Source organism: Platalea leucorodia, assembly GCF_965183815.1.
Source record: "Platalea leucorodia genome assembly, chromosome: 1".
Classification (NCBI taxonomy): domain Eukaryota; kingdom Metazoa; phylum Chordata; class Aves; order Pelecaniformes; family Threskiornithidae; genus Platalea; species Platalea leucorodia.
The window spans coordinates 111,474,157-111,499,461 of record NC_138823.1 but is presented as its reverse complement, the minus strand read 5'-3'; the positions used below and the strand labels follow the sequence as shown (position 1 = coordinate 111,499,461).

At 43.9% G+C, this 25,305-nt stretch overlaps 1 protein-coding gene across 2 annotated transcripts in view; it reads right to left on the bottom strand.

Moving 5' to 3' along the window:
- Window positions 1-797: 797 nt before the first annotated feature.
- The window catches only part of GLI3 (GLI family zinc finger 3), a gene marked incomplete at both ends in the record, with an annotated part of 195,883 nt that continues 171,375 nt past the window's right edge, over window positions 798-25,305 (bottom strand). For both annotated transcript variants that reach the window (XM_082330047.1, XM_082330048.1), the window contains 5 exons: window positions 798-3,088; window positions 4,258-4,585; window positions 7,852-8,142; window positions 10,532-10,696; window positions 11,296-11,445. In XM_082330047.1, coding sequence (XP_082186173.1) covers window positions 798-3,088; window positions 4,258-4,585; window positions 7,852-8,142; window positions 10,532-10,696; window positions 11,296-11,445 — 3,225 coding nt within the window. The remainder of the gene's footprint in view (window positions 3,089-4,257; window positions 4,586-7,851; window positions 8,143-10,531; window positions 10,697-11,295; window positions 11,446-25,305) is intronic.

Below are 25,305 nucleotides of genomic sequence, written 5' to 3'. Positions count from 1 at the left end.
AAATACTGCACAAGAGAGTTGGACTAAGAATAGCTTTCTGGTCCCCTCCTTCCTCTGAAATGGATTCAACATGACACAATCTCAGTATCATTATGCAAGGCAGTGACATCTCTGTGTGTGTGTGTTTACAAAACCCTTAAAACATTTGCTAGGGATCGAAGGGCTGATGGTTTTACATTTCTTATTTGCTCGAACCTCCTAATTTCATGTGCTCCACGACTCTGAAACTACAGCCTAGGGGTACCATGGCAGTGCATTTCTAAATTGGTTGTCCACCTCAGTGCGACGTATCCAATGCATCCAGAGAGGGTTTCGTCCCCGTATGCTCACTTTACATTGTGCCTGCTTATTTTGTGCCTATATGTTTAGGGGGAAAAACTGCAACAGCTTTACAAGGTCTAGTTTCTTCTGAGTAACAGAAAATTGCAAAGTCATTTCATCAGACCTTTCTTTAAAAAAAAACAAAACAAAACAAAAACATGCACTTCACACGTTTACATTGGTTTACAATTTAAAAAAAAAGAAAAAGGAAGCGTACAGACATTCAAAAAGGGGGAGAGAGAGAGAAAAGAGAGAGGGAGGGAACGGGTGTAGCAATACTGATTCAAAACTGAAATGGAAGACAGTTTCTCCCTAGAACACTTTAGGGTTTTCAGAGTCCTTATTCCATAAAAGGAATATACTTGAAACACATCCCATTTAGGTGAGATGAGATTGCTAAAATACATACACAACTAAAAAATATGAGTCTTTTTTTTCATCTGTTATCTCCTAAGGGTTTTTTTTTTTTTTCATGTCTATTGCATAACAGCAAGAAACTTGCTTTCTTCTGCAAGTGAGGTCAACAAAGAACTCATGTCCCCAATAGCCATGTTGGTTGTGCTCACGGGCATAGCTGGGAATGTAAGAGACGCTCGGGGAGTGGTGAGGCGTGAGGAATTGCGGGAGAGATTCTGAATGATACTCGGGCTCAGGGCTCCCGAAATTAAGCTGACATGGTCCCCATCATCTATGATCGCATCAAAATCAATCTGCACACCCTCTAGGCTGTTGCTGTCAATGCTGTCAACTGTGCTCGACACTTGGTTAGCCCCCGGGGAAAGAAGCTCGGATGAGTTTGCAGTCGCAGTCCCCTGCAGCAGGCAGTTAGCTTCCGAACCGAAGAAAGAACCTGTTTTCATAGCTTGGTGGCTAAAGCCCGTGGTTTGGTCATATAACTGACCAGAGTAATTCTGCACATTAGAGCAGAACTGCTGTGATTGACCTTGCATCTCCATCTTAATGGCGTTTACCCTGTACGTCTGGTTGCCATCACTTACGTGTCCTTGCTGTTGTGCCAGGTTGTTTCTCAACACGTTTTGCCGTCTGTTGCCGCTGTAATTAGAGCACGGCTGGTAACTTTTGGCCACCAACAAACCTGAAGGCTGGCTACCAATGGCGTGAGACACTGGTGGACAACTCTGCGGCCCTTGATACAGGCTGCTTTGTGAGGTAGGACTAACTTGCCCTAGCATCATTTGACCAGACTGATTGACTCCCTGGTAATGAACACCATCTCCGACTAGTTGGTTTTGCAAATATTCCTGTTCCATCATATTCCTGTTCTGCATCCCATTTGCCATACCGGTGGCTTGATCGCTGGATGCCATGGGATGGCCGAAATTTTGCTGGTTCGCACTCACTGGCATGCTGCTGCTTCTCAGCTTCTGCCCTTGAACTGCCACACCACAGGAATTGTCCATTGCTCCAGACATCATTGCTTGCCTGCTGATGCTTTCGCTGTAAGGCTTATTGGGCTGCACGCTGAAAGAATTACCGGCCCCGCTGCCAAGAACCGTGTTTTGCTGTAAACCGTAGGAACCGTTGTTTTCCGCCAGGTTCTGATAGCCGTTCTGCTGGGCCACGTTGCTTCTCTCCAGGTTCTGCTGCTGAACCATCATATTGTTATACAGTCCGAAGGCCCGAGCCTGCTGCACCGCTGAGCGCTGACCGCACTTCAGTTTCGAAGGAGATAAGTCAGAACTTCCTGAGCTTACTTCGTTCCACTGAATGGGCAAGTCGCTCTTGTTTGCCTCGGAGCCTGCCTGCTGACTGCTCGGTGGAGGGGCTTGGTCAAAGTTGCTGGGGTTGTTGTTTCCTAACACTGAGCTGTGATGCATTTTGTTGCTGTCTAGGACATTGTTCAACAAGTGGTCGTACATGCCCGGGTTCTGGGAATTCAGATACTGAACCACGTCATCTGGCAGGAGATCCTCATCATTCAGACTGCCACCCGCTTCCATCGTAGCAGCCTCCAGGGTGACGTTCTCGCTGATGCTCGGAGGACAGGGGGAGCTGAAGCCGCGGAAGACGCCACCCTCAGAACGGGTATAGTTCTGAAGAACAAGGTTGCGCTTTTCCATGGATGGAGGCAAAGCAGGAGGGTTAAAGCTATTAAGACTGTTGAAACGCTGGACTCTAGGGACAGAGAGGTTGTCGGAGGCCATTCGTACTGGATCGCTGGCTCTCCTCGTCCCGTTTCCTAGAGCATCATGAGACAGAAAATGCCTCCTGCTGTAACCATTTGCCCCACCGTCACTACATCTTCGAGGGGCATTCACTGGAGGCAGCGGAGATACTCCGGACTCCCTGCAGTCACCCAAGAGTGCCATCCTTGTTTTGAGGCTCATCCTCTCCATGTTAGGCAGTGGAGTTGGCGGGGGTCCACCAGTAGCTGCTGCATATTTAGCTTTCAGCCTGTATTGCTGGGCCGGGGTGAGGCTGAGAAGACTTGGCAGGTCATCACACTGGCTCGCTTCACTGGAGCGCCGCGAGGCATCCGTCGAGATGGGGTCATAGGAGTCTGCAACACTCACGTTCTGCGGTCTTCCCTCCGCCTGGGAGGCATCGCTGGACCTCCGGCTGGAGAAGCAAGGTGAGATTCCAGAAGACCTGCGGCTGCTCAAGTAGGCTGAACTGATTGTGCTAGTATTGCTGTCCCTCCTGTTCAGCATGTTCAACACAGTGATGTCCGTACTTGAAAGTTCGTTCCTGTTCGGCAGAATTGTCATGGATCCTCCTACACTGCAGCTGCTGTTCGACTGGGTACCTGGAGGTAAAATTCACAGTTAAACAAATGGGCATCACCCAGAAATCGGTACAGAAAACACCCAGTAAAGAAGTAAGGGAAGTATAGAGTATAGAGCATCATCACAGGAAATCATAGCAGTGCTCTTTATTGAAAGAAGTAGGGACAAAAACTGTGTCCTTAGGTTAAAAGCTAATTCAGAGACTCAAGGGTAACATTTCAGTGTGAATCCCAGCACAAAATTTATAGGCCATAGCCACAAACTGTCATCAGCTGGTGTAGTCCTCTGGCCTGCAGTGCAGCTATGCTGACTGATGTGCCAGAAGGACACATTCGTAAGGGAGCTTTTTATAGGCAAAATATAATTGAATAGGCATTTGCGTGGAATAGCAAAATATACAAACTGGAGGCTATTCAAGGTCATTTCTAAGACTTCTTGAAATATTCTTGAAATAAGTCCTAACAACTGCAAAACATCTTTGCTGGTTTCCTTGTTTTGTTTTGTTTTTAAGTAAACAGAATAAATTTCTTAATTTACATAGTTTCTTTCGATTGAATGGGTTTCAGAAAACCTGGGCTGTCGCTGCTGGGTGGAGTGCAGAAACCTATAGGCACGCTGTAGGCAATGTATAGGCAGCAGGGACGTACATTTGGGCAACAAGCAGTTCCTTGCATGAAAACAACTATGGATCTTCAGGGTTCGATCTTGCCTTGCTCCCATTCATGGATATCTGCCCTTTGGAGCAGCAGTATCTGTAGATATGATTACTTATATGTATGGAAACAGTTTATTTAAAGGACAGCCCAACGCATCTGTGCAAAGGGTGCCTTGTTAAGGCCTCATCTGAAAGACTCTGTACAACAAACTGGCAGGTATTTATTTCATCTGCCTTGTCTCAAAACAAGACAGGATTATGATGATCTTGAGTCCAAACCTTTAACTGTAGGGAATATTTCAAATGTGATGCAGGGTTCCCCTGCTGGCCCCTGTTCTGTAAAACATGGGACTATCTATCTGACTTCTCTCAGGGTGGGTGGTAGGACTTGTAATCAGGGGATAAACAAAAAGTGATCAATTTATGAACCATTCTCAGGGCTGCACTACTCTTTTGCAAGGGTTGCAAGATTGTGCTAGCAAGCAACGAATTTAACAACAAAAAGTGTTATTGCTCCCGCTATGTGAATCTCACCATTTCCTATGAGAGGCGGCAAGGTTGGGGCTTTGGAAGGTGGAACGGGGTTCAGTCTTGGAAGCATTCCATTAACTTGTTTCAACCTTTCTAATTTCACTTGCTCCATCCATTTGGTCCCTGTCATATTCCTCCTGGCCTGTAAGCCAAGTGCTGTGGTGGCTGTGGAAATGGTAGAGTCCATGATTGGGGTTTCATCGATGACACTGAGGTCTCCTACACTACCGCCACCGCTCAGAGTAAGCTCGATCCCATGGTTGGAATAGTTGCTGATGGGGGACTGTTCGCTGCTGCATGTAGACTGACCACCAGGGCTTGGCTGAGATGTCTGTTGGAGTGAAGTAAGAAACAAAAGAACGTGAGGATCAAGCAAACAACGTTAACAAGGAACTTGCAGCAAATGCGGGCCTAAATGGAGCCAAAGAAACCCAAACGTAAAGAAAAGTTTAGCATTAAATGATGATGGTGATCGTTCATTAAGAGGCTTTCTAGAATATTGATTTTAACTGCAATGAATGCCATTGCAAAACTCAAGATGAAAATCCTCTTTAAGATCTTGCTAATAGTATACATTGTATCTACATGAGACATTTGTTTCAGTCATTCCTGTAATTGCATCTATCATTTCATGTCACTCGTGAGCATGTAGGTATGGATACTCTATTTTGGGTATGCGCTTCTCCCAATTGAAACTGCAGGTCAATAAACCAAATAAGAACTCAGCCACGTTACGAGGTCTAATTTACACTGCTAGGCTTGCAGCAAGCAAACAAACAAGCAAGACTCCAACAACACTGGAATTTGGCTTTTTTTAATTAGACTTGTGGCTAAAGAATGTAAGTATTTTCCAAGCTTAAGGCTCATTGTTACGAGCAGCGGTTGGCCTGAAGTGTTGGCATGTAATACAACAGGGACAAAGCATCAGTGCAAAAATACTGTATCATATTATCAGTGTCCTGTGACCCTAGCAGCACGCTCTACCTTATACCATCTCTGCCCTGAACCAAGAAGGCGATGATCTACTGAATCAAATCCTTGGTTTCATTAGAATTTAAGAATTTAAAATTAAGAATTTAAGTACACAGTACACAGCCTGCTAATCTACAGGGATATAAGCCACTGCAGTAGCTTCTTCCTTCTTAACAGACAGTGTTCCCTCCTGCTCTAGTAAAATTCTTGCTGTGGGGAAACATCGGCTTGATTTATTTTTTCATACTCACAAAGTACTTGTACAAGAATGGGAAAATTTCTCTGACAAACTGAAACACTCAGACAGATAGACTGACAGACAAAACAGACAGCAAGACAGACTGAAGTCTCTGGATGTAATATCTTAATGTAGGTTGTATCAGTGTGATCACAAATCTGTGAGGCATGCAGTATCATTTTGCTCCCAAGAACAGTTTCATGTATTTCACTTTTGGGGTTTTTCTTGCGTTTTTAAAATTTTTTTTCCCTGCCAGCCTGTCATTTTTTTGCATGTTTTACTGACAAACGTTGGCTAGAATTTCTGAGGTAGCAGTGACAGCTCTCACTCTTAACATCAGTGAATGAAGGCACAGATTCGTGGCAGTACTGTAGCTTCTTATGCCCCTGAGAAGTCCATTAAGATGCAATAACTATTTTATTATTTCTAACTTGAATGACGATACTTAGAATTTATGAAGCCACGCTGAGCATGTTCATTTCCAAATCCTGGCCATGGCAGATTTGGTGACAAGAACAGAAATAACTGTTACTGCCCAGAAGAGAGTTTGTGCTTCTGGACAACAGCTCCATGCCATATGGAAGAAGAGTACTAATGCTCAGAAGCCTGTTCTTGTAGCCACGTGTCAAGATCACAGTGAGGTAGGTTACAGAACTAAGAACTGTATTATGGGGACCATACAGTTCTAGATGTGCAATGCAGAAAAAAATGGATGTCTCATCTAGAGGGGAAGGTACGAAGACATTTCTGAAGACATTTCACCAATATAAGCCAGATTTTTCACATGTCAAGTATTGCAAAATGCTCATAGCACATTACATTTGGGAATGAGTTTGATGGATTGCACATTATTAAATAAAGGAATGATTGGACAACAGGCAAAAGGCTAAAATAAAGACATAAATAATGTTGCAATAAGAAAAACAGCAGAGAAGTTAAAATGCCCTCACCTTATTACCCACTGTCCTTAGGAAGTTAGAACGAGACATTTAAGAGCATTAGACAGAAAAGACATTGGATTAGTTGAAAAACAGAAAATGTATCTTAATTCATACAAGCAATGAAAAGCAAGAAATACAGAATTGTCTTTAGAACATGTTTTTCAGTGAGAAATATTTAATACTATGTAAGCAATCAGCATTAATACCCCTCTCCTGCAAATGTTATTCATGTTAAAACCGCCTATGCTCAACATGCCTCAATAATGCTACTGATTGACCTAGCTAAGCAAGAGGGGAACGGGGTTTGTTCCTTTGTAATCCAAGGTAGTTATCACCAAGGACGGCAGAGGATCTCCTTTAGACTTCAGTGGGAGTTAACTCTGGGCCCTTGGAAGTTTCTGAATTCAGGATTAATACTGCACAGTTTGGGCATAAGCCTTAGGCACAATATAGCAGTAACTCATATTTCAATAAGTAATCACTTTGAATTGCAGCATGATTAACAATACGAGCAGAACTTGGAGGGCATGTATTTGTAGTCCCCAAGGGCTGGGTCCAGATGAATCGTAGACCCAGATGTGGAAGAGGACGGAGCGACTGCCTTGGCTAGTTTTAACCCTTGTGGAGAGGATGGATGGCACAGGAAATGCAGGCAAATGAAAGAATTTCTTTATTTAAGATAGCATGTCAAAAAATGGAATAAGGTCCTTTGAGCGTTCAAGGCTGCACTGGTTTAATGCAATACAATACGGTAAACCAGTGAAAAGGCCTGCAGGGACTCTTAATTCAGCTCAGTGTAGTTAAATTGGAATTAGGTGAACTTGGTCAAGTTCAATTAAGTATCAGATTAACATAAGAGGACACATCACAATAGAGATCAAATGTTACCAAAAGATCTCCTCCTGCTGTTTAAGAAAGTCAATTTACCCTGCTTCAGTTTGATCCATGACCCAACAACCTCAAGCCCCTAAAATCTGATTGCTTCCTCAAGTTCTCCAAAAATTATCATCATCAATATCATCATTTTAGTCTTTTGGACTTGTTTTTTTTTCCACATTCTGGTTTTGAGCCTGCAGGATTCATATTCTCAAACTTTCTTCTGTAAACAGGAGAGTGGAAAAAAATGCCTTTTTAAAAATGAAAGCTGTGATTTTCTCATAATATGCTGATTCCAAAAGATGGAGCTTTAAGAGAAACAATTATTGTGAGAGTTGCCAACACTGCACTTACTGCATATTGCACAGATTAGATGTAATCTTTTTATTTGCTATTTCTTAGGCTTTAAAAACGTTTTATAATGTAAACGAAAAAGAAAACCTCACAAAACCTAACCTTGTAAGCTAGAATTTACAGGCTTGAGCATTTCATAAAGTGATTATTATGAAATTCTTCTTGTCCATTGCAAGAAGAAAAAGGACAAAGGGAGCAGCACGGTGTATTGCATACCATTGGTTTTTCTGACTTGACTGCTTTCACTTGGAGGCATTCTTCACGCTTTGAGGTAGTGTTGCTGAGGTCCTTCTGCTCACCAATTGCACCCTGAGTCTGATGGCCTGGTGACCGGGTCTGAGAGTGGCTGCCTGGGTCTCTCGGTGGCGGAGGCCTTGGATGGATATCTCCCCGCTGCTTCTTGGTGACGTGTGCCTCCGGGCCATGCACGGTCTTCACGTGTTTCCGGAGAGAACTGGGGTCTGTGTAGCGCTTTGTGCAGCCCGGTATCTTGCAAACATATGGTTTCTGCCAAGCCACGAGAAACAGTTAAATTAGATTTAATTCCGTGTGGGACTCCTGAAGAGCTCCTTGGAGCACAGCTGGTGTTACAGTTACACGCTTCCACAGTGAATTTGTTATCTAATTTATGGTCTCTACAGTGACTGCACCTAGTCAAACCTATTAATTCCCCTTGGTTTTGAAGGTACCCATTAATGCTGCCTAGTCTGCAAAGGGCAGAGCCTCTCATGATATGAACCAGCACAGCTTTGACTTACCAGAGCAGGTGAGTCAACAGAGCCACGGCAGTTTATGAAGACTGGCCTAACTTTCTATCCTGCCCACTGCCCTCAGCAGTTGGATAGCCTGTTTCTAGTATGCCCACTACCTACTCCTTGACATTCAGAGGCAAACAACTCCCTTCAAAACATGTTGGGACGTATGTTCAGACAGGATTACCTGAAGAAGAATTTTCTTCCTGGCCCCTTCAGATCATCAGAATAATGTCAAAGCACGGGATTCGGCGCTGTAAGCATTTTCATGATGCAGCAATATATGCACTAGTACTATCACTGCTACTAGCATAACTAATCACTCATTTTCTTTAAAACCACCTTCCTTTGTCTGTGAGCTCCTCTACTTCACTAAGCAATGCAGAATGAAGTAAATTTACTGTCTTATAATTTCACGAAGACTTTCTTTGTTCTTGTATTGTAAGAGAATTAGAAAGGGAGAGTTGAGCCCTTCCTAAACACTTTACTTGCCTCAGGAAACAAAGTACCATTCACTCACTTTTATTACAGAATTGTTTCCAAGAAACTACTGTTTTTAAGTCTTACTTGTACCAGCCCTCGAGAAATAAAAGAGATCCTCATGCAGAGTTCCTCAAAGGGGTTCTCTGTCTGCTTACACACGGCACTATGGAGCCTTTGACAAATGTCGCTTCCTAATGGCTAAGGCCTAAGCCTGCTTCCGGGGACGTCAGCAGCCGAAAACCTCCCCTTGACTTGAATAGGAGCAAAAATGTCAATTGTGAGCAATTTGAAGTTGATGCCGAGCTACTGAGGCAGGCTTTCTCAAGATGCTATGGAAGTACAAATCAATTAGTTCTCTTCTATATAGGTACAGGGTAGATCTCTATCAAGATATCTCAGCTGCTTTTACATCTGTCTGTAGGTTACCAACTTACAACCAAAATGGCACTGCCAGGACGTGCTGAATTGGGTCTGTGCTTTCCATAGTACTCATGGCACTGTATCAGTATATGCTGCCTACGTCTGTTAGCCCGTTTCATTGGGAAATAATGGTGAAGGAAATTTTTCATTTGACTTTGCTGGGGCCACTACCAGAAATGATGCACAGCAGAAAATTTTTTTTGGTGACCTAGCGTTAGACATGAAATCCTGATCTTAAAACAACAGAGAGTCCAGGTCACGTCTGCCTGTTTGTGAGGATCTTACTCATCAATTAGGAAACAAACAGATTGGTTCAGACAGTGAATGAAACGAAAGCTCTGTCAGCTACTGGCGAGACTTTGATGAACTTCTTTCCACCTTGGTGACAATTCACAAAATTGCTGCTGGGCTTCAATGCAGCTGTTGGGCTGCTGAGAGCACACACTGCAGGGATGGGGCGAACTCAGAGATGTGCAACGCTCTCTGCTTCCCTTGCGACTCAAGAGATGCTGCAGGGACCAGGGGACTGGAAGAAGATGAGTGCTCCCAGGAGATTCTGCCAGCCCTAGTGAATGCCTGCGACAGACCTGACAGAGAAGGGTACAAGCCGTGTGGAAATGTTTGGACACCCGCATTCTGGTATGTCCTGTCCTTCCAGTATTTTTGGCTTTAGGCTAGAAGGAGTATAGGGACAGGTCAAGGAGGAGAGACAGGGCTCCCCCAGGATGTGAGACTGAGATGATGTGACTCCCTGTGTAACCTGAAATGGGACAATAAAACAGGTACAAGGCATGAAGATGGTGTGATTCCTGAAAGAGGGGGCAGCAGTAACGGGAACCACAGAGTAATAAAGAGCTGTTACACTCAGAGTCTGGGAGACGGCTGTGACTGCCACAGCTGGTTTGCTCGGGAAAGATCAAATTCCCTCCACTGCATCGCTACTCTGTGAGGTCTGTTCAGGACAGAAAGAAGAGTGAAATAGCCCAGAGAAGAAGAAAAAGGCGTAACTCAGAACCTACAAGGGCAACCCAAATTTTCCACACCCTGGACGCCTCCCTACATCTGTCCGCAGCGGCCAAGGAGGACGCTGCGAGATGCGGCAGGAGCTGCGGCGCGGCAGCCACCAGGTGTCACCACCGACCCAGGCAAGGGGACGCGCTCCGGGTGCTGGACGAGCCCCTCCATTGTAAGTCTGTTCGACTCCGGATTTTGTTAATTTTTTTGAAGCTATGCTTATTTACCTCATTGGAATGAGTCCTGTTTTGGTGCTTGGCCCTGTCGGACGCGTTGGAGAAAGCTTTGTTGCAGCCTTCGTGTTCACACACATATGGTTTCTCTCCAGTGTGAGATCTCAAGTGCGTTTTCAAGTTTTCTAACCTGGAGTAGGCCTTTGTACAACCTTCAAACTGCAGACAAGAATAAGTCTGGATTAACTTCAATCTTTGGACTTGCAGGAAATGGTAAGAGCTGACCTATAAAAGTTTAGAAACTTTCTGAGCCTTCATAACCTTGCCCAATGTAATTTTGATTTGATTTGTTGGATATTAATTTTACCTAGGCAAACGCCATCACAGCTCAAGTTAAAATGCTTCCAGCATTATGTAAATCTTTTCTTAGAGGAGAGCACAGCATTTATGTACTTCGTCTAAGACAGAAACCCATTGCAAAGTCATTAGGAGGCTGGTGGCCAGCAATAACACCCAGATGTAGCTCTGTAAGAGAAAGTGCTTTTAAATAATTAAGCAAACTGAGCCGTGTTTAGTAATGCCTTTTGGGGCTTCTTTGCCCTTTAAACTTGAGGAAGTGGGCCAAATTATCCAGTGAATCCCCTCTCCTAAAGCTCTTGTCATCTGGGTGAGCTGAATAATGAAGCATACGTGGTAGTCTCTTCTCCGACAAATGTCCGACAGACAAGAGATCAGGGAATGCAACATGTGCGCCGCTCTGTTCCCTGCACAGCCCCAGCTCCCCCGTCCGAGCCTGGAGCTCAGCCCCCTTTACTCACAGTGCATTTGTGTGGCTTCTCCCCTGTATGTCTCCTCATGTGGACCACCAGCATATACTGGGCTTTGAACGGTTTCTGCTCCCGGGAACAGTCCAGCCATCGGCACACAAACTCTTTCTTCTCACCGTGTATATGGTCATTGTTTATATGCTGTTGAGACAGAAGAGAGATTACAGCTTAACAGAAACGTAACATCGTCACCAGCCTTACTGTAACTTCGCACTGGAACGGCACCAGAGGCTCAGGCGTGAACCAGGATCCTGCGGTACTAAAAGAGTAAGAAAATTGTCTGCGCTCCAAAGCGATCACGGGGTTCAAATCACAGATCTCACTGGAAGCCCACTACGGCCCATGAATTTGTTTCTACTGACATCAACAGGCTTTGGGTCAGGCCTCAGGGATACAGGCTGTTAAACGGATCCTGGATAACCTCATGCACGACACCGCTTGCGTGATTCACACTGAGTAATGCTTTCCCAGATCAGGGAAGCCTTACTTAAGTGCCACTCACCACAAACAAGGTTTACAAAATTGGGCTTTTAAAACCATGTCCTCCAACCTGAAAAATCAACAGAACTGCTAAACCATGTTTCCACCGAAACTTTTAACTGACCGTATTTTCTTTCAGTAAATGTATTGGGTTAGCGTACATGTGGCAGCAGAAACAAAACGCTACACACTGCAGTAACTAAAAACTCTGAGCACAGAAGCATCCATCAAGCCAGCTTTTGCCATTGCCAAGTACGTCTCTGCCTGAAAGCCTCTGGGATCGACGCCTGCCCCAGGCCTGCTGACACGCATGCACGTGTCTTGCTGTGGTCCGTGTCACCTGCGTGAGTGTATCCAGGTAGAGGCTGGGGCTGTGTACCTTTTACTGTTCCAGAAAGGTAGCTTGCTCTGTTCCCTTCACTAAGATCCAGTTCAGCAGAGTATTTAAATATGGATTTAATTCCCGCTCATTGTGTTTCTGAGTAGAAACAGGCAGACAAATCAGGGCCAGCTTCAATATTGGTTTGTTTTTCCAAGGTTTAACTGTTTGAATTTTTTGCACAGCTTCAGAAAACAACAAAAGCACCTATGCCCAGACTTTCAAAGGTTTATGAAGGCTGGAATTTCAGCAAGAGCTACCTGACTTGTCCTCCCGGCCTCTGGGAGAAAGCCTGACTCGGAGACTTCACCATTGCTGTATTTTCTACCACAGCTTGCTAGCTGTGCCACTAGATGGCCACATTTCTCAGCAAATGCGATTATTTCCATTAAGGTACAAGACAAACTCCTTCCAGAGTTTATATCTGATCACAGCACGGGGATGAAATCTGTATCTGCTCCGTAAGTAGCGCACAGAAAAAGCCAGCCGTACAGAAACTCAGTAGTACATACTGGAACACAAAGAAGATAATCCCGATCTTTTCTGAAGTCCTGAAAACAATCAGAAAACCAAATAAAATCACTTATGTTCACAATTATGCAGCATTGCCATGGCAAACAGATGTGCATTGCCTATAAAAGATGACTGCTCTTTTTCTCTTTCTGAAACTTTATTGCCATTTCTTAAAAGTTGCGATGGGGCTCAGAGCGCATGAACAGAGCAGATGTGCTGGACAACGTACAACACGTAATCTGCAGGAGTTTATGTTTCAAGTGCAGACCCCTAGTCCATTTGTACTACACGCGCCTGTACCAAAAGTGTACAAACGCCCCGCGCTGTGAAATGGCATCGGAAGAGCACAATGAGGTTAATGTGCACTCTTCTTTCCTGAAAGAGAAAGAAGTAACAGGACAAAACTCAATGTAACTTAAAGTAATTCTTGGCCAAATCTTTCTGTAAACATGACAGACTGTGAGTTATTTGGTTAAACCTACACGGCCAAGAGGGAAATGTAAACTGAGTGTGTGACACAGGCTTTCCATCTGATACAAAAACTTCAAGGCTGGTTCAATCAGTTCACAAGAGCACCTCCCTTTACCTCCCGCTGTGTGGACACTCAGGCACCATGGATGCTCTTTCAGAGAAATTCTCTATAGGAACTGTTTCTCTTTGTGCCTGCAAACGAAGTTGCTCCTTGCTCCAGACCTCTAGCCTTTATCAGCGCAAGCATCCTCCAAAACTGGCCTTTCTCATGGGCATAAAACTCCCTTCCTCACTCCCTCCCCAGCCCAGGCTCACTGCAGCGGCTGACAAAGCTTGCCCGGGATGGTGACTTGATCATTCGCCTCTGTACATCGCTCCACCGGCTCACCTGTCAAGTATCTTGTGATCACCCTCAGGTCACTGCACAACTGTGTTCCTCCACACTCATCTGCCCTGCTCTCTTATCCTGTCACTCCCTTCCTACTCCCTCTGCTCTTCCTACAATCGAACCCCTCTTTGCACTGTTTTCCCTCATTGCTCTGATGCTCCAAGTGGCCTCTGAGAGCTCACCTGCAAAGCCATCTCTTTCTCATTCAACCCCTCTGAGCATCCTCACCTTCAGGTAAAGCCTAGAAGAAATGAGCCCATGACATCATCTGCTGATCTTGGTAATTTCTTTAGCCCTCAGATGAGCTGCTCATTTGCTTTTTGCAGAGGGGTGATATTTTAGCAGACCTATAAACATGCCCAAATACTGGAAGGCTAGTCTGGAAGAAGACACTTGCTAGACATTAAATCAGCACAAGTAAGAAGCCAACAGCAGAAACAAACAGTGCTCTCAGGTAAGAAGACTGACAGCATTTGTAATCCCGACCATGCAGGGCCAGATTCAAATGCCCTCACTCGCCCAAGTTATGCTTTGAAAACTGATCAGTCATCTGCTATGGACACGTAGGCAGAACTACACAAATACAAAACAGGAACTAAATCTACACTGGGATTTTTTATCATTATCATTTGGCAGAAACAATGTGCAATACTTACACCATGTTTAAAGGAAGAGGGAGGTCTCACTGTGCAAACAACGGCAATTAGAAAAGTTCAGAAGTTTGTGAACTCTGGCATTCAGGTCCTTTGACTCAGATAATTACCTTTGGGTTTAGCACGGTGTTTTTGGCTCCCTGGTCTCTATTATGAGAGGGAATGAATAGTTTTGAGCTTGTAAAACAAAGAACAGTCAGGAATAAGAGTATTATGCAAAGCAGAAGCTTTGGTACGGTACAATAAGGATTTATAGGGTTTCAATTTATAATCTGTTTGTAACCTTATTACACCCATGAAATGTCACATTCCCGGGACTAGATCAGAAGGATTTTTTTTTTCCTGGTGAAATTGAATTTTGATGCAGTTTCAGGGTGTGAAAAGGCTTTTCTTTTAATTTTGTAGGCCCAAACCTGCAAGTTTTACTTACACTGGTAATCCTTATTACAGTAAATAGGCGCATGAAAGCCAATGATATTACTCCCTAGTGTCAGGTTTGCTAACATAAAGCTCTGAAGCACCAGCTCTGTATTATTAAGAATTTCTGACCCGAAAAAAAATCCCCCATTAAAAGCTGGAATTCTACTAGCTATCTCCCACTGCACACAGCTCCAAAAAGCTGCTAAACAGGGGTCATTTGCAGCATACCAGTCACTTTCATGCCACTTCAATGCTCATTACCAAACCTCAGTCTGTCCTGGCTCATTTCCTTTTCTTTAAAAAATGTTGCTATTATCATTTGGCTCCAAAATACCCTAAAATGAACAGAGGGAGCTGACCTAAATGCGGATTTTGGTCTCAGAACGCCCTGGCTTTGAAAGAGGAAGTTCTAAGATGGATTTCAATTCCAGAGCAAAAATGCCACCAAATTCATTGAAACCAAGGTTGAAGTTGGCCTGTCATCTCTACTGGGGAAGCTCGAAAACCAGAGGCAATGTGAAGCACAACCTGTAGTGTCCTGGAAGCATAAATGCTTATATGGTAAGAAATACTATTTAAAAAGAGAACACCTTAAAACATACCTGTTCTCACATAATCACCACACATGCAGCTCCATCTTGTAGCAGATGATGTGCGGTGACACTGAAGGTAGGATCTGCAATAATCTTAAGTGTTCTACTTCCCTCCTCTGCGTGGTTTTTAGAAGAAAAGGAGTATCTAAGCATATCCTAGCTGACTGCTTGGTACCCATTAGCTATTCAGTACATAAACAAAGGCCCAATGTGCTCTCACTGTAGTCAAACAGCAGGAGGAAAGCCCCTTCATACCAGTGGAATGAGTTAGGAACAACAGAAAAAGAATGACTGCCACCTGCAACTGAGATTGCATCTGAAAGCAAAGCATTATTTGGTGGATAAAGTAGAAAACACTGGGAAAATCTCCTGATTCTGCTTTCTAAGCCAGACACGCTACCCTAGCGTATGCTAGGAGACAACTGGGAAGAGACCATGCTGTATTGCTATAACGCGGTAAGTTAGTGGCACAGTGGAAGGCATACCACCATTGCCAAAAATTGGTTTAATTTCAACTATACAATGACAATTTTAGACTTTTATCTTCTCACAGTTATTTCCCTGTATTTTAAAAATTAAAAAAGGAGGTGCTAAATAACTCGTCACTAAATCTCACTACTGACATCAAGCAGAAGCAGCATTTAAGCCATCTTCTAGCACAAATCTCCCCCTGGACTGTACTGCCACAGAAAGTCCCTCAAACCAGCAGAGCCACTGCATTTGCTGCGTAGGAGATGAAGAGCGACCGGCGAAGAGGCATTGCAGTGGAACGGCTGCTAAACACAGCTCATCCCGCAGCTGCACGAGGGAGTTGCGGAGCCCACGGGCTGCAGAGAGGAAATTTGCAGAGATTGTGTCCGGCAGTAACAGAGTGGATAGCTCTGAGGCTGGTTTGGAAGGGGATTAGCTGTCCCTGACCTGTAAGTCCTGCAGGGAACCCTCTAATTTATGTGTTTTGCATAGGGGATGTAGATTTGTCTTTAAGCCCGCATACAGTTAGAAACAGGAGGAGGGTTCCTGGTCATCAGGCCCATCCCTCGCTGTGGCAAGCCCCGATACACATAATCCTGGTCATGAACGGAGCTTCGTCTTCTAAGTATGCTGGTGATCGCCCCCCTCTGCTCCCAGTGGAAGGCTCTTCTAGAAACTCACTCCTCTACTGGTTAGCAACTAATTTCTAGCTTCAGTTTATTCACAGCCAATTTATATTCATTTGTTCTTGTGACAACACTATCCTTTAGCTTAAACAGCTCTGCTTCCCTGCATGGTGTTTATTTCTCTCCTTCCCCTACCCCAACTAACTGACAGACAGCACTCTCCCTCTCTGCCTTCGTTTGCTGGATTAAATAACCTGGTTCCTTCTGGTCTTCTCTAGGATGACCAAGTCCTCATTCCCCCTCTTACCCTGCTTTGGCTTGAAGTGTGGAAGTCCCTGTGTCCTGTCTCCCATTTTGTTCCCAGGTTCCTCATTGCCCCTTCCAGGACTGTGTTAGTCCATCCCTCCCCAGGGATGGTCCTATCATCCCTCCTCTTCACTTGCTCTAGCACGACTTCAACCTTCTTGACCAGAATAGTGTGAAGTACAGCAGAGCTCGCCAGACTTGGCGCAAGAGAATTCAAACTTCCCTGTCCTCAGGTGTAAGTACAGATCTCTCCTTCGCTTTGGACTTGAGACCATTACCAAAGCATCCGAGTACCTCATAGCTTGTGAATGCACCCCTCCTAACAACAAACCTTGGAAAATAGTACCTACTGCTACGGCCACAGTAGAGGTGGAGACTTAAGACCCAGGAAAGCTAAAGCCCACATGCATACAAGTATTTAGGTCTCTGATTCCCACTAAAAGTAGTCACTTGTTCACGAGTGGTGTGCATACTTTTGAGGTTCTTGACCCACACAGCTTCCTGAGATATCCGAGTGAAGAGTATCAGCATTCAAAAAAGTGACAGGGCAGCACTTGCAAGCAAGTACCCATGCTTCCCTGCTCCCCAGGGATGCAATCCATGTCTCATGACTGCTGCTCGCTACCATTTTAGGTAGTCAGGCAACTAAGAGATGACATCAGGCAGGCCTCCCTACCATCTCATTAACATCTCGATAAAGATTAACTCCATGATCCACAGCAAGATGGACAGACAAAAGCTTTGTAAAGAAGTCAGGATATAAAGGAGGTCCTGGTGAGGCAGGAAATATCCTGCAACAATAGAAATCCCATTGTGAGGAGGAAAAAAACCTGCATCTCCGTGGAGTGAAATCCCCAGCAGACTTTTCGGACACATTCCAATCACTGCAATCGAGTCTCTCTCTAACCTCTGTGGCTCTGCTAGAACAATGCATGCATTTTAATTTCCTCTTATCTGCTGGAAAACAGGTATGGATCCCTTCTGTCCTTTCCCTACTAAAGATCATTTGCAGGCATAACCAGGCTAAACAACCATGAGAGACTAATGTCTCCTCCCTGCTGCACAAGTCAAGAGTAGGCTTTTGACCTCGTGTCCTTAGGGTGGCATAAGTACTTAAGCCATTTTTAGTTCCTGAGATGGAAGAAGCACTTAAGCTGCTTTAAACCTTTATGGTGGCATAAATGCTTAAGCTGCTTGCAGTTCCTAAAGCCAAGTCAAAGCTATAGCTATACACGAAGAACTCTGCATTTCTGCATAGGCACATGCCTGTGGAGAAGCTCAGATAACTACCTCCACTCCTGCTTCCTTTACTTCGGATGCATTTATTGTTATTCTATTAGAATTCTTGCAGCCGTCTTGCATACTTTATGGAAGATTTAAGAAATGCTGTTGTGACAGATCTCTGCTAACGCTGATTAGCAACATGACAATTTCTACAATCCGCTGATCTGGCCCAAAGCAGGTCAGCGCCTCGACAGCCTTGACACCTTTGCTGAAACGGAATACCCACAGCTAAAATCAGATGGATCTTAAAAGCACTGCACGGCAATTTCCTCTCTATATAATGAATGCAGTGTTTGATCTTGTCATTCGATCTCAATACTAAATTTTCAAAGTATTCCACTATTAAAAATGAAGCCCCTCGCTCCCCCTAGATTTGGTCATGATTGTACACCTAAAGGAGGACTAGTGGCGTACCACATTTCAGTAATCAGATATTTTGGAGTTACACATGAGAAAGAGGAGTGTGACTTTTTTAAGTATAAAAAAAATATGTACCGTAAATGTTTGTAACTCCACTGTGACTAAACAGGTTTTACTCATTAAGAAAAATCAAATCACCAAACAAAGTTTCAGTCAAAAAGATGGCTATTTCAGAAAGGAGTGAAGTATGCGGAAAATAGGAAATATAACTGACACTATTTTACAAACTTAATATATGAACTCCGTGTACACAACGGTTAATATTTAATTATAAGAAAAAAATGAGACCTCAGTCAGCATTCCAGCTGAATTCATGCTTGAAGCTCATTTATTACTGTGCCATTCTAGATTCCCATCTCTGTCCCTTGAGAACTGGCAACGGCAGTCAATGAAGAAAGGGAGGGATCAAAATTAGAAGCCCACGTCAACTGAAAAATATTGATGATTTATAACTTGAGACAGCCCACAGAAGTAGATGGACGGGCATGACAGGCACAGGAGAAGGGCAGCATGGAAACCAATGGCTGGAAGAGAAGATGGAAACAGTGAGAAAGGAGGAAAGTGGCGGGGGGGGGGGGATCACATCGTGTTCTGGCCGTGCTGAGACACTGCATGGTTCTGCCCTGTTAACAGCTTATCACCTTTTCTTAGCAAGATGTTGCTGTACTTCCAACATCACTGCCTCAGTAGCTCAGAAACTGCTTATTCACCTGCCTTGGTCCGAAGGGCTTGGGTTAATCTGGCTGTTTTGACTCCAGCATCCGAGGGGGCATTGCCATGTGAAAGGCAGCCTGAGATGTTGCAACATCAATTGGAGTCAACAACTGTCTTGGGCCAGCACAGCTGTCACTGGGAGAAGACCGGGTTCACAGCCATGTTTAAAAATGTATTAAAGATCTGGGGTCAGTGCAACACATAGGAAGAGGCTGTTCTTGTCTCCTGGGGTACACAAGTTCGGAAGCGAGGAATACACAAAGACCAAGAGCAGTCAAACTAATAATAATTAATGAACATGTGCATTTTGTGCAGTTTACTATAAGCCTGAGCAGGAGTCATCTTTTTGCCCCAAACACTGTTTAACCCAGCCATGGTGAATCAGATAATTTTTTGTGTGTGGACTTGGAGAAGTCTTGTTCTCCAAATGTGAAACTGTATTACTAATAAACAGGAATACGCTAATTCAAAGGACACAACCCAGCAGGACTGTTTTCTTCTCACCTCCCTGTTTCAGCTGAAAATATAGGTCTGATTATTTTTTTTCATCTCTCTGCTCTAACAACAGCAATAAAAGTTCTCAATCCCCAAGTTAAAAAAAAAAAAAGATGTTTTGTTTCTGCTTCTCCTTTTGTTCTCTCGCAACAAGTTCTGTAGTTGTCTTCGTTGCCTATCAATAGGTTAAACATATCCAACTTGTATGTTTAAATGCTAAAGACACAGAAGTCCCCAAGGATACGTCAATCGTTGGCTCTTGTACAAAGAAAATACTGTATTTTGCTCAGAAGAGCTTTCTGTGGCAATTTAAACACAGTGAGACAGACACAATATCCTGGAGAGAGGAAAACCTGTCTTATTACATTCCTGACCCAAGAGAAAGGATCTGCCCTTAGGACATAAAGAAAATCAGGGGGGGGGGGGGGGGGGGGGAGAGAAAAGTTATCTAATCCTAAAAATAAAGACAGCGGCTCATAATACAGCATGACCTTCTTTTAATCTCCGATACAGTAGTTACACAGTATGGATATGATACAATACCAACAGGGCAAACACAGCTTGCTCGTCAGGCTGGGAACCAATTCCCTCAGCCTGTATCTATGTTTCCAGGTTTTGGATAGCTTTTTGGTAGGCTTTGGGATATTCTGTGGAGGGAATGGAACTTATGGGATATGGCGGGGATTCTTTCCCAATAAGATCACATCTTGTTCTTGTTTCATTTAATATACATGTATTCATATATACAGTACAGCTAAGTCTGTTAGCAGCAAAATGCAGCTCCATCAAGGGCAATGTTTTACATCTCTCCCTTGATTTCCTGTGTAAGAGCATACAGCTATAAAGCAACGGGCAGAAATTGCATCTTTATTTCCTAAACCTGAAAATTTAATAAATGAGATTCTGCCAGAACATCAACATAAATGTTGTGGACATTAATCATTCCACTTTTACAGTGGTAGGAAAGATGCTTTGATGACTCTCAGCTTTGTTTCTTCTCTGATGTTCTCTTCCATAACTGTTTAAAATCAAGTGCCATCTCTTTCTTGAAGGTTGCATTCTTGTCTTACTAGCTGGGAGGTTAATAGGTGAAGCTGGTATGTTACAGGAATTCCAGCTTTCTCTACTCTTTTTTTTTTTCCAAATGTATGGAAATAATTTTTCAATGCGTGCTGCTGTGATAACTGGGCTTTGCCAGTTCCTCCAGCACTGATGCTCTGTATTGCACTTGCCTTAGTTCAAGCAAGGTATCACAGCTTCCATATTTTGCGTTGTTACCAAAAAAAAAAAAAGCTCCACCTCTCCAACCACCTGAATCCGTGACCTCCCCAAGGACAGGGCTAACTGCATTTGTGTGAGGGAGCTGCAGCAGAGAAGTGAAGGAACTGAAAGTGGAAACCACGAACCAGATGCTCAAGTCAACTCTTCTCAAATGGGGATGTTTTGGTTATGTCTCCGCCCTCCAAGGCTATGCCCTGCTCTCCTGAGAACCGCTGACGCAGGGAAAGATGCAACAGGGTGACCATGAGGACGACTAAGTTCTTGGGGCACTGCGATGAAGGAGCCCACAGGGAAGCAGTGCCCCCACCACTACTCCTGAAAGAGTACAAGGGGCCAACCGTAAGCTGACCGCTCCTGGCATTTCTCCCAACCTCCTTCTCCTACCCATCTGCCGTTTGCATTACTTCCCTGCTCTGGCTGCCCTCCCGGCTGCCTCCGCCACAGCGCACTCCTGTGCACAACTCCTGACGTTTGTACTACGCGCTCCACGCCGCTCGTGGACGCTGGTAAACTCTCCTCCAACTTCCACTCGCTCCAGTAGCATCTTTCTTGGTGCAAACCGTGTGTGTTTGGATGCACAGTTTGAGAGCTGCACTGACCATGTAACCGCTGCGCTAACAGCAAGAAAGCCTTTGGCTGGAGGGTAATCCCTTTTGGAAAAGGCAACCTGACAGGTAGAACCCCATTGCAACTCTCACCTTCACCAAGATTTCAACAATGCACAGAAATCACTTTAAGAAAAATAATCTTACATAACCAAGTTTGGCTCACTTTAATTTTGTGGTTTTTATGCTCTTCACATTTAGGTCCCCAAATTACACCCACATTTTACTTGTCTTCTGTGTAAAGGTCACATGAGAAAAATTTAGGGTAATTCAGTGCCTGCAGCGTGAACCAAGAGACTAGCAAGGAGAAAAGCAGAGGGAGGAAGGAGCCAGGCAAAGTGTGCACCAGCGATGGAGAATTCAAACTTGGCTCAAAAGGCCTGGGCTGGAAGCAGAGACTGAACAAAGGCCGCTGGCTGAAGGGTTTAAATCCCGCTGCTGACTACGTGATGGAACTGTGATGTTGCTGGCCTTTGCACTGCGATAGCAAATGAAGGTGGTCTTCTCCCAAATCCTATACCCTAGCCCTGCACTGATGATCCTCAGCCTGTTCTGCCTGCTTTCCTTCCTTCTTTCTCCATCACACATGCACACGAGCTCTCCCCACAGGCTTTCTGAGAGCCAGCTAGATGCAGGAGTGCTACACCTTGAGATGCAGGAAGGATTCCTGCCTTCCGGAAACAGCTCTACGGCATGACTGCAAGGAGGTGCAATGCCTGTTCCTGCCATAAGCTCACAAGAGAGGAGATCCTCATTGCAAAGAGCTCCACATTCCCCACAAATCTGTTACACATTCCTCTCTCAAGCTAGTCAAAGCAGCAGTGCACAAACAAGGGCAGAGTTTTTCCTACAGTTGGATGGGGAAGAGGGTAAAGACTGGCCTGGAACCAAACACCTGCCCTTTGCTAGGTCTGAGATTACCAGTGAATGCTGCCTAGAAAATGCACTGTCTGATACCTTCTAGGGGTGACTGGATATGGAAGGAGAGAAAACCACCTGAGGCTCGACTTCAAAATTTTCTGCTTCATGATCTTTGCATTTAGGGATAAAAATTGATTTTATGTGCAACTGCTACAGAATTTCCAGGAAAACCAAGTTAAAACCCATTAAAACTCCCTCACAGGCAGTACCCAACACGAGCAACGGCTGACTTCCTTCTTTACAAATCTGAACTCACATACAGCTGTGTACAATCTTTAACAAAAACATACGTGAAAAACAGGCCTTACCTAAAAAAACAAAACAAAACAAAAAAAAACCAACCAAAAAAACCTGACCAGCCTGGCACTTAGCACTGCTGCAGATGTTAGTGTAACACACTTAAAAGCATATATTCTATTTCTGGATCTTTCTCACTGGCAAAAAAAAGACCACAGAGGACTCCTGCCAGGACACTTGAGAAGGAAGCCATCATAAAGAGGCATTGCAATAAGGTATTTCTTCTTATTTGCAAATAGTATGAAGAATGAAAATACCGTCCTGATTTTGTAAGAAGCACAACAGCACACACGAGGCAGAAGAACTAAATACTTTGGATGTTTTCCCACATTGCTGCAAAAGACAAAAATCTATAGGCCTCCTTCCTGCCACCATAATTCATCTGACTTCAATGGAAATCAGACCTGCTGTATATATTAAACTTGAAATTAACTATTCTCCCCCTATATTGTTTGGCTTTGATAAATTCCAGCCATTGCTCCTAGCCAAGATGCGCAGATCTTGATTCTGCGAGCTGCTCTGCTCGCGTGGGCTCTTACGGCAGCCCGGAGCCCATTAAATTTGATTGGGTCCAAACGCACTGAGCTCTCTGCAGGAGCAGGGCTTTAGCAGCTCTTATAGTTAGTTATTGAGCTGTGGGTTCAAATCACGCTCAAAGTAATAATATTTTCCTTTAAAATAGGACACGTTCGCAAGAAAATAGAATGGGAAGAGATTTCTAATCTTTACATTCCACAACACAGACCAGACTGGTGGAGCCAAGAAATAAATGCTCAACAGTAAAGATGCCTTGAGCAGCAAAAAATGGAAGGAAAAAAGGACCCAGCAAAATATCCCAACAACCGTGGTGCACCAAATGAATATCTAAAGCCAGAGATGTTTTATAAAAATTGTATGGTTTTAATGACAAAAATCTGTTAAAATTTACACTGCCTGCCAGTGCACAGGTTTGGAAATAGACTGCAAGCAGGTTAGTACCAACAGGCTCTTTGAGTTAAAATGTAACCATACATTACAGCAGCTTTATATCATTTTATATTAGCAGAGACAAACTGCTTAATCCCATGAGCCAACTTATAAATCTATGAAAGGCTATAGCAAGGTAGAACAAGGAGAAGCTAAGAAGTACTCTTTTGATAAGATTTTGAAGTCTTCAGAACTCCCAGACTGATACAATGGGTCATCTATCTACACAGAAGGATTAGCAAAGTACTTGATCCCTTACAAAAAAGTCAAACCACTGCCTTCTTTTACTGAAAATCCTATGCTCCTAACGGGGAAAAATAGCAAGGTAAATGTCAGACAATTAAATGGGATCTGCTCTTCAGAGTGTATTAAACATATGGACAGTAACACTAAGCATGTAGACAGGACTTGCTGAACAATATGCACTTCATTTAGTTCAACCTCGGACCAGGTTTTGTAAAACCATGTGCTTTCTTCTGCTTTTAGTTCTTTTTGAATGATTACAGCACAGCTAACACTGATCCACTTAAACTGAAAGAAAAGATATTCCTCAGCAGGATCTTCCTGTGTACATCAATCAGTAAGTCTTTTTAATTTTTTTAAAGTGAGTCCTATGCTTACCACATAGACACATCCAAATTGCCCGTATGATAAAAATACCAATGCTTTGTCTGCAGAAAGAGACTGCTGAATAGCAGGATTTTTTTTTCAATAAATGCACTTACTGTCTCCTTATACATAATCTACGAAAGCTGCAGTTCAGATTAGGAGATAATGCCTGATCCACTTTTTGCAATGAAATGCACAAAACCCCCTAAGAAAGTCAGGAATGTAGTGACTTAAAAACACACAACACTTTTCACAGAAACTACAAAGAAAAATGATGTAAGTGATCAGCATTACCAAAATCTCTACTAGATGATGTATGTTCTAACGTTTGTTTCATCACAGAGGAGATCCTGGTAGAATTAATACAACATTGGTAGGTGACAGAAGCAGCATTGTATTAATTGTATTAAAGCCATGACATCACAACTCAACTGGAGACGATATTTTGGGCACTTCCTTCCTAACATCTCTAAGAAACATTTCTAACAAGTTTCAGCACATGCAACGGTTTATTGCTCCTCTGAGACCTCCCTCAGCTTTTTTTCCACTGCTCAAGCATTTAGAATTTATCTTTCACATCTGCACTAGGCTTGGTCATCCCAACCACATCCTAGCAAAGCTGGACTTAGCAAAGGTCTGGTCTGTCATGACAGAAGTTAGTCACCCTTGGTGCTCCAGGGAGCGGCAGCAGAGATACCTTCTTTCATCTCTCTCTTGCCACAGGATAACATTTTCTATTCTCTCGTATATACCATAGACAGTCTTGTGCTGTAGCTAGACTACAGATGTCTGTTTGAGCTGTTGGAATGAAAACTGTACACGATCTCTTAGTAGAACATGGGAGTACCACCTAACGTGCTTAGAAAAGAGCCAAGGCCAATTATTTTTCTGCCCTGCATTCCATGCAGTAACTTTAATTGACTTGCAGTGAACTTACAGGTGCTTCTGGTAACTAAAAATCAATCCTAGATAGTCTGGTTTAACTCAAAGGTTCATCTCTTCTCCTATATACCACCGTGGCACCATCTGAATGGGACAGACTTGTGCTGGCAGTCAGCCCCAGAAGTCTGCAGGAGCAAACCAAAGGGCAGTCCTGTATCGCTGCAACT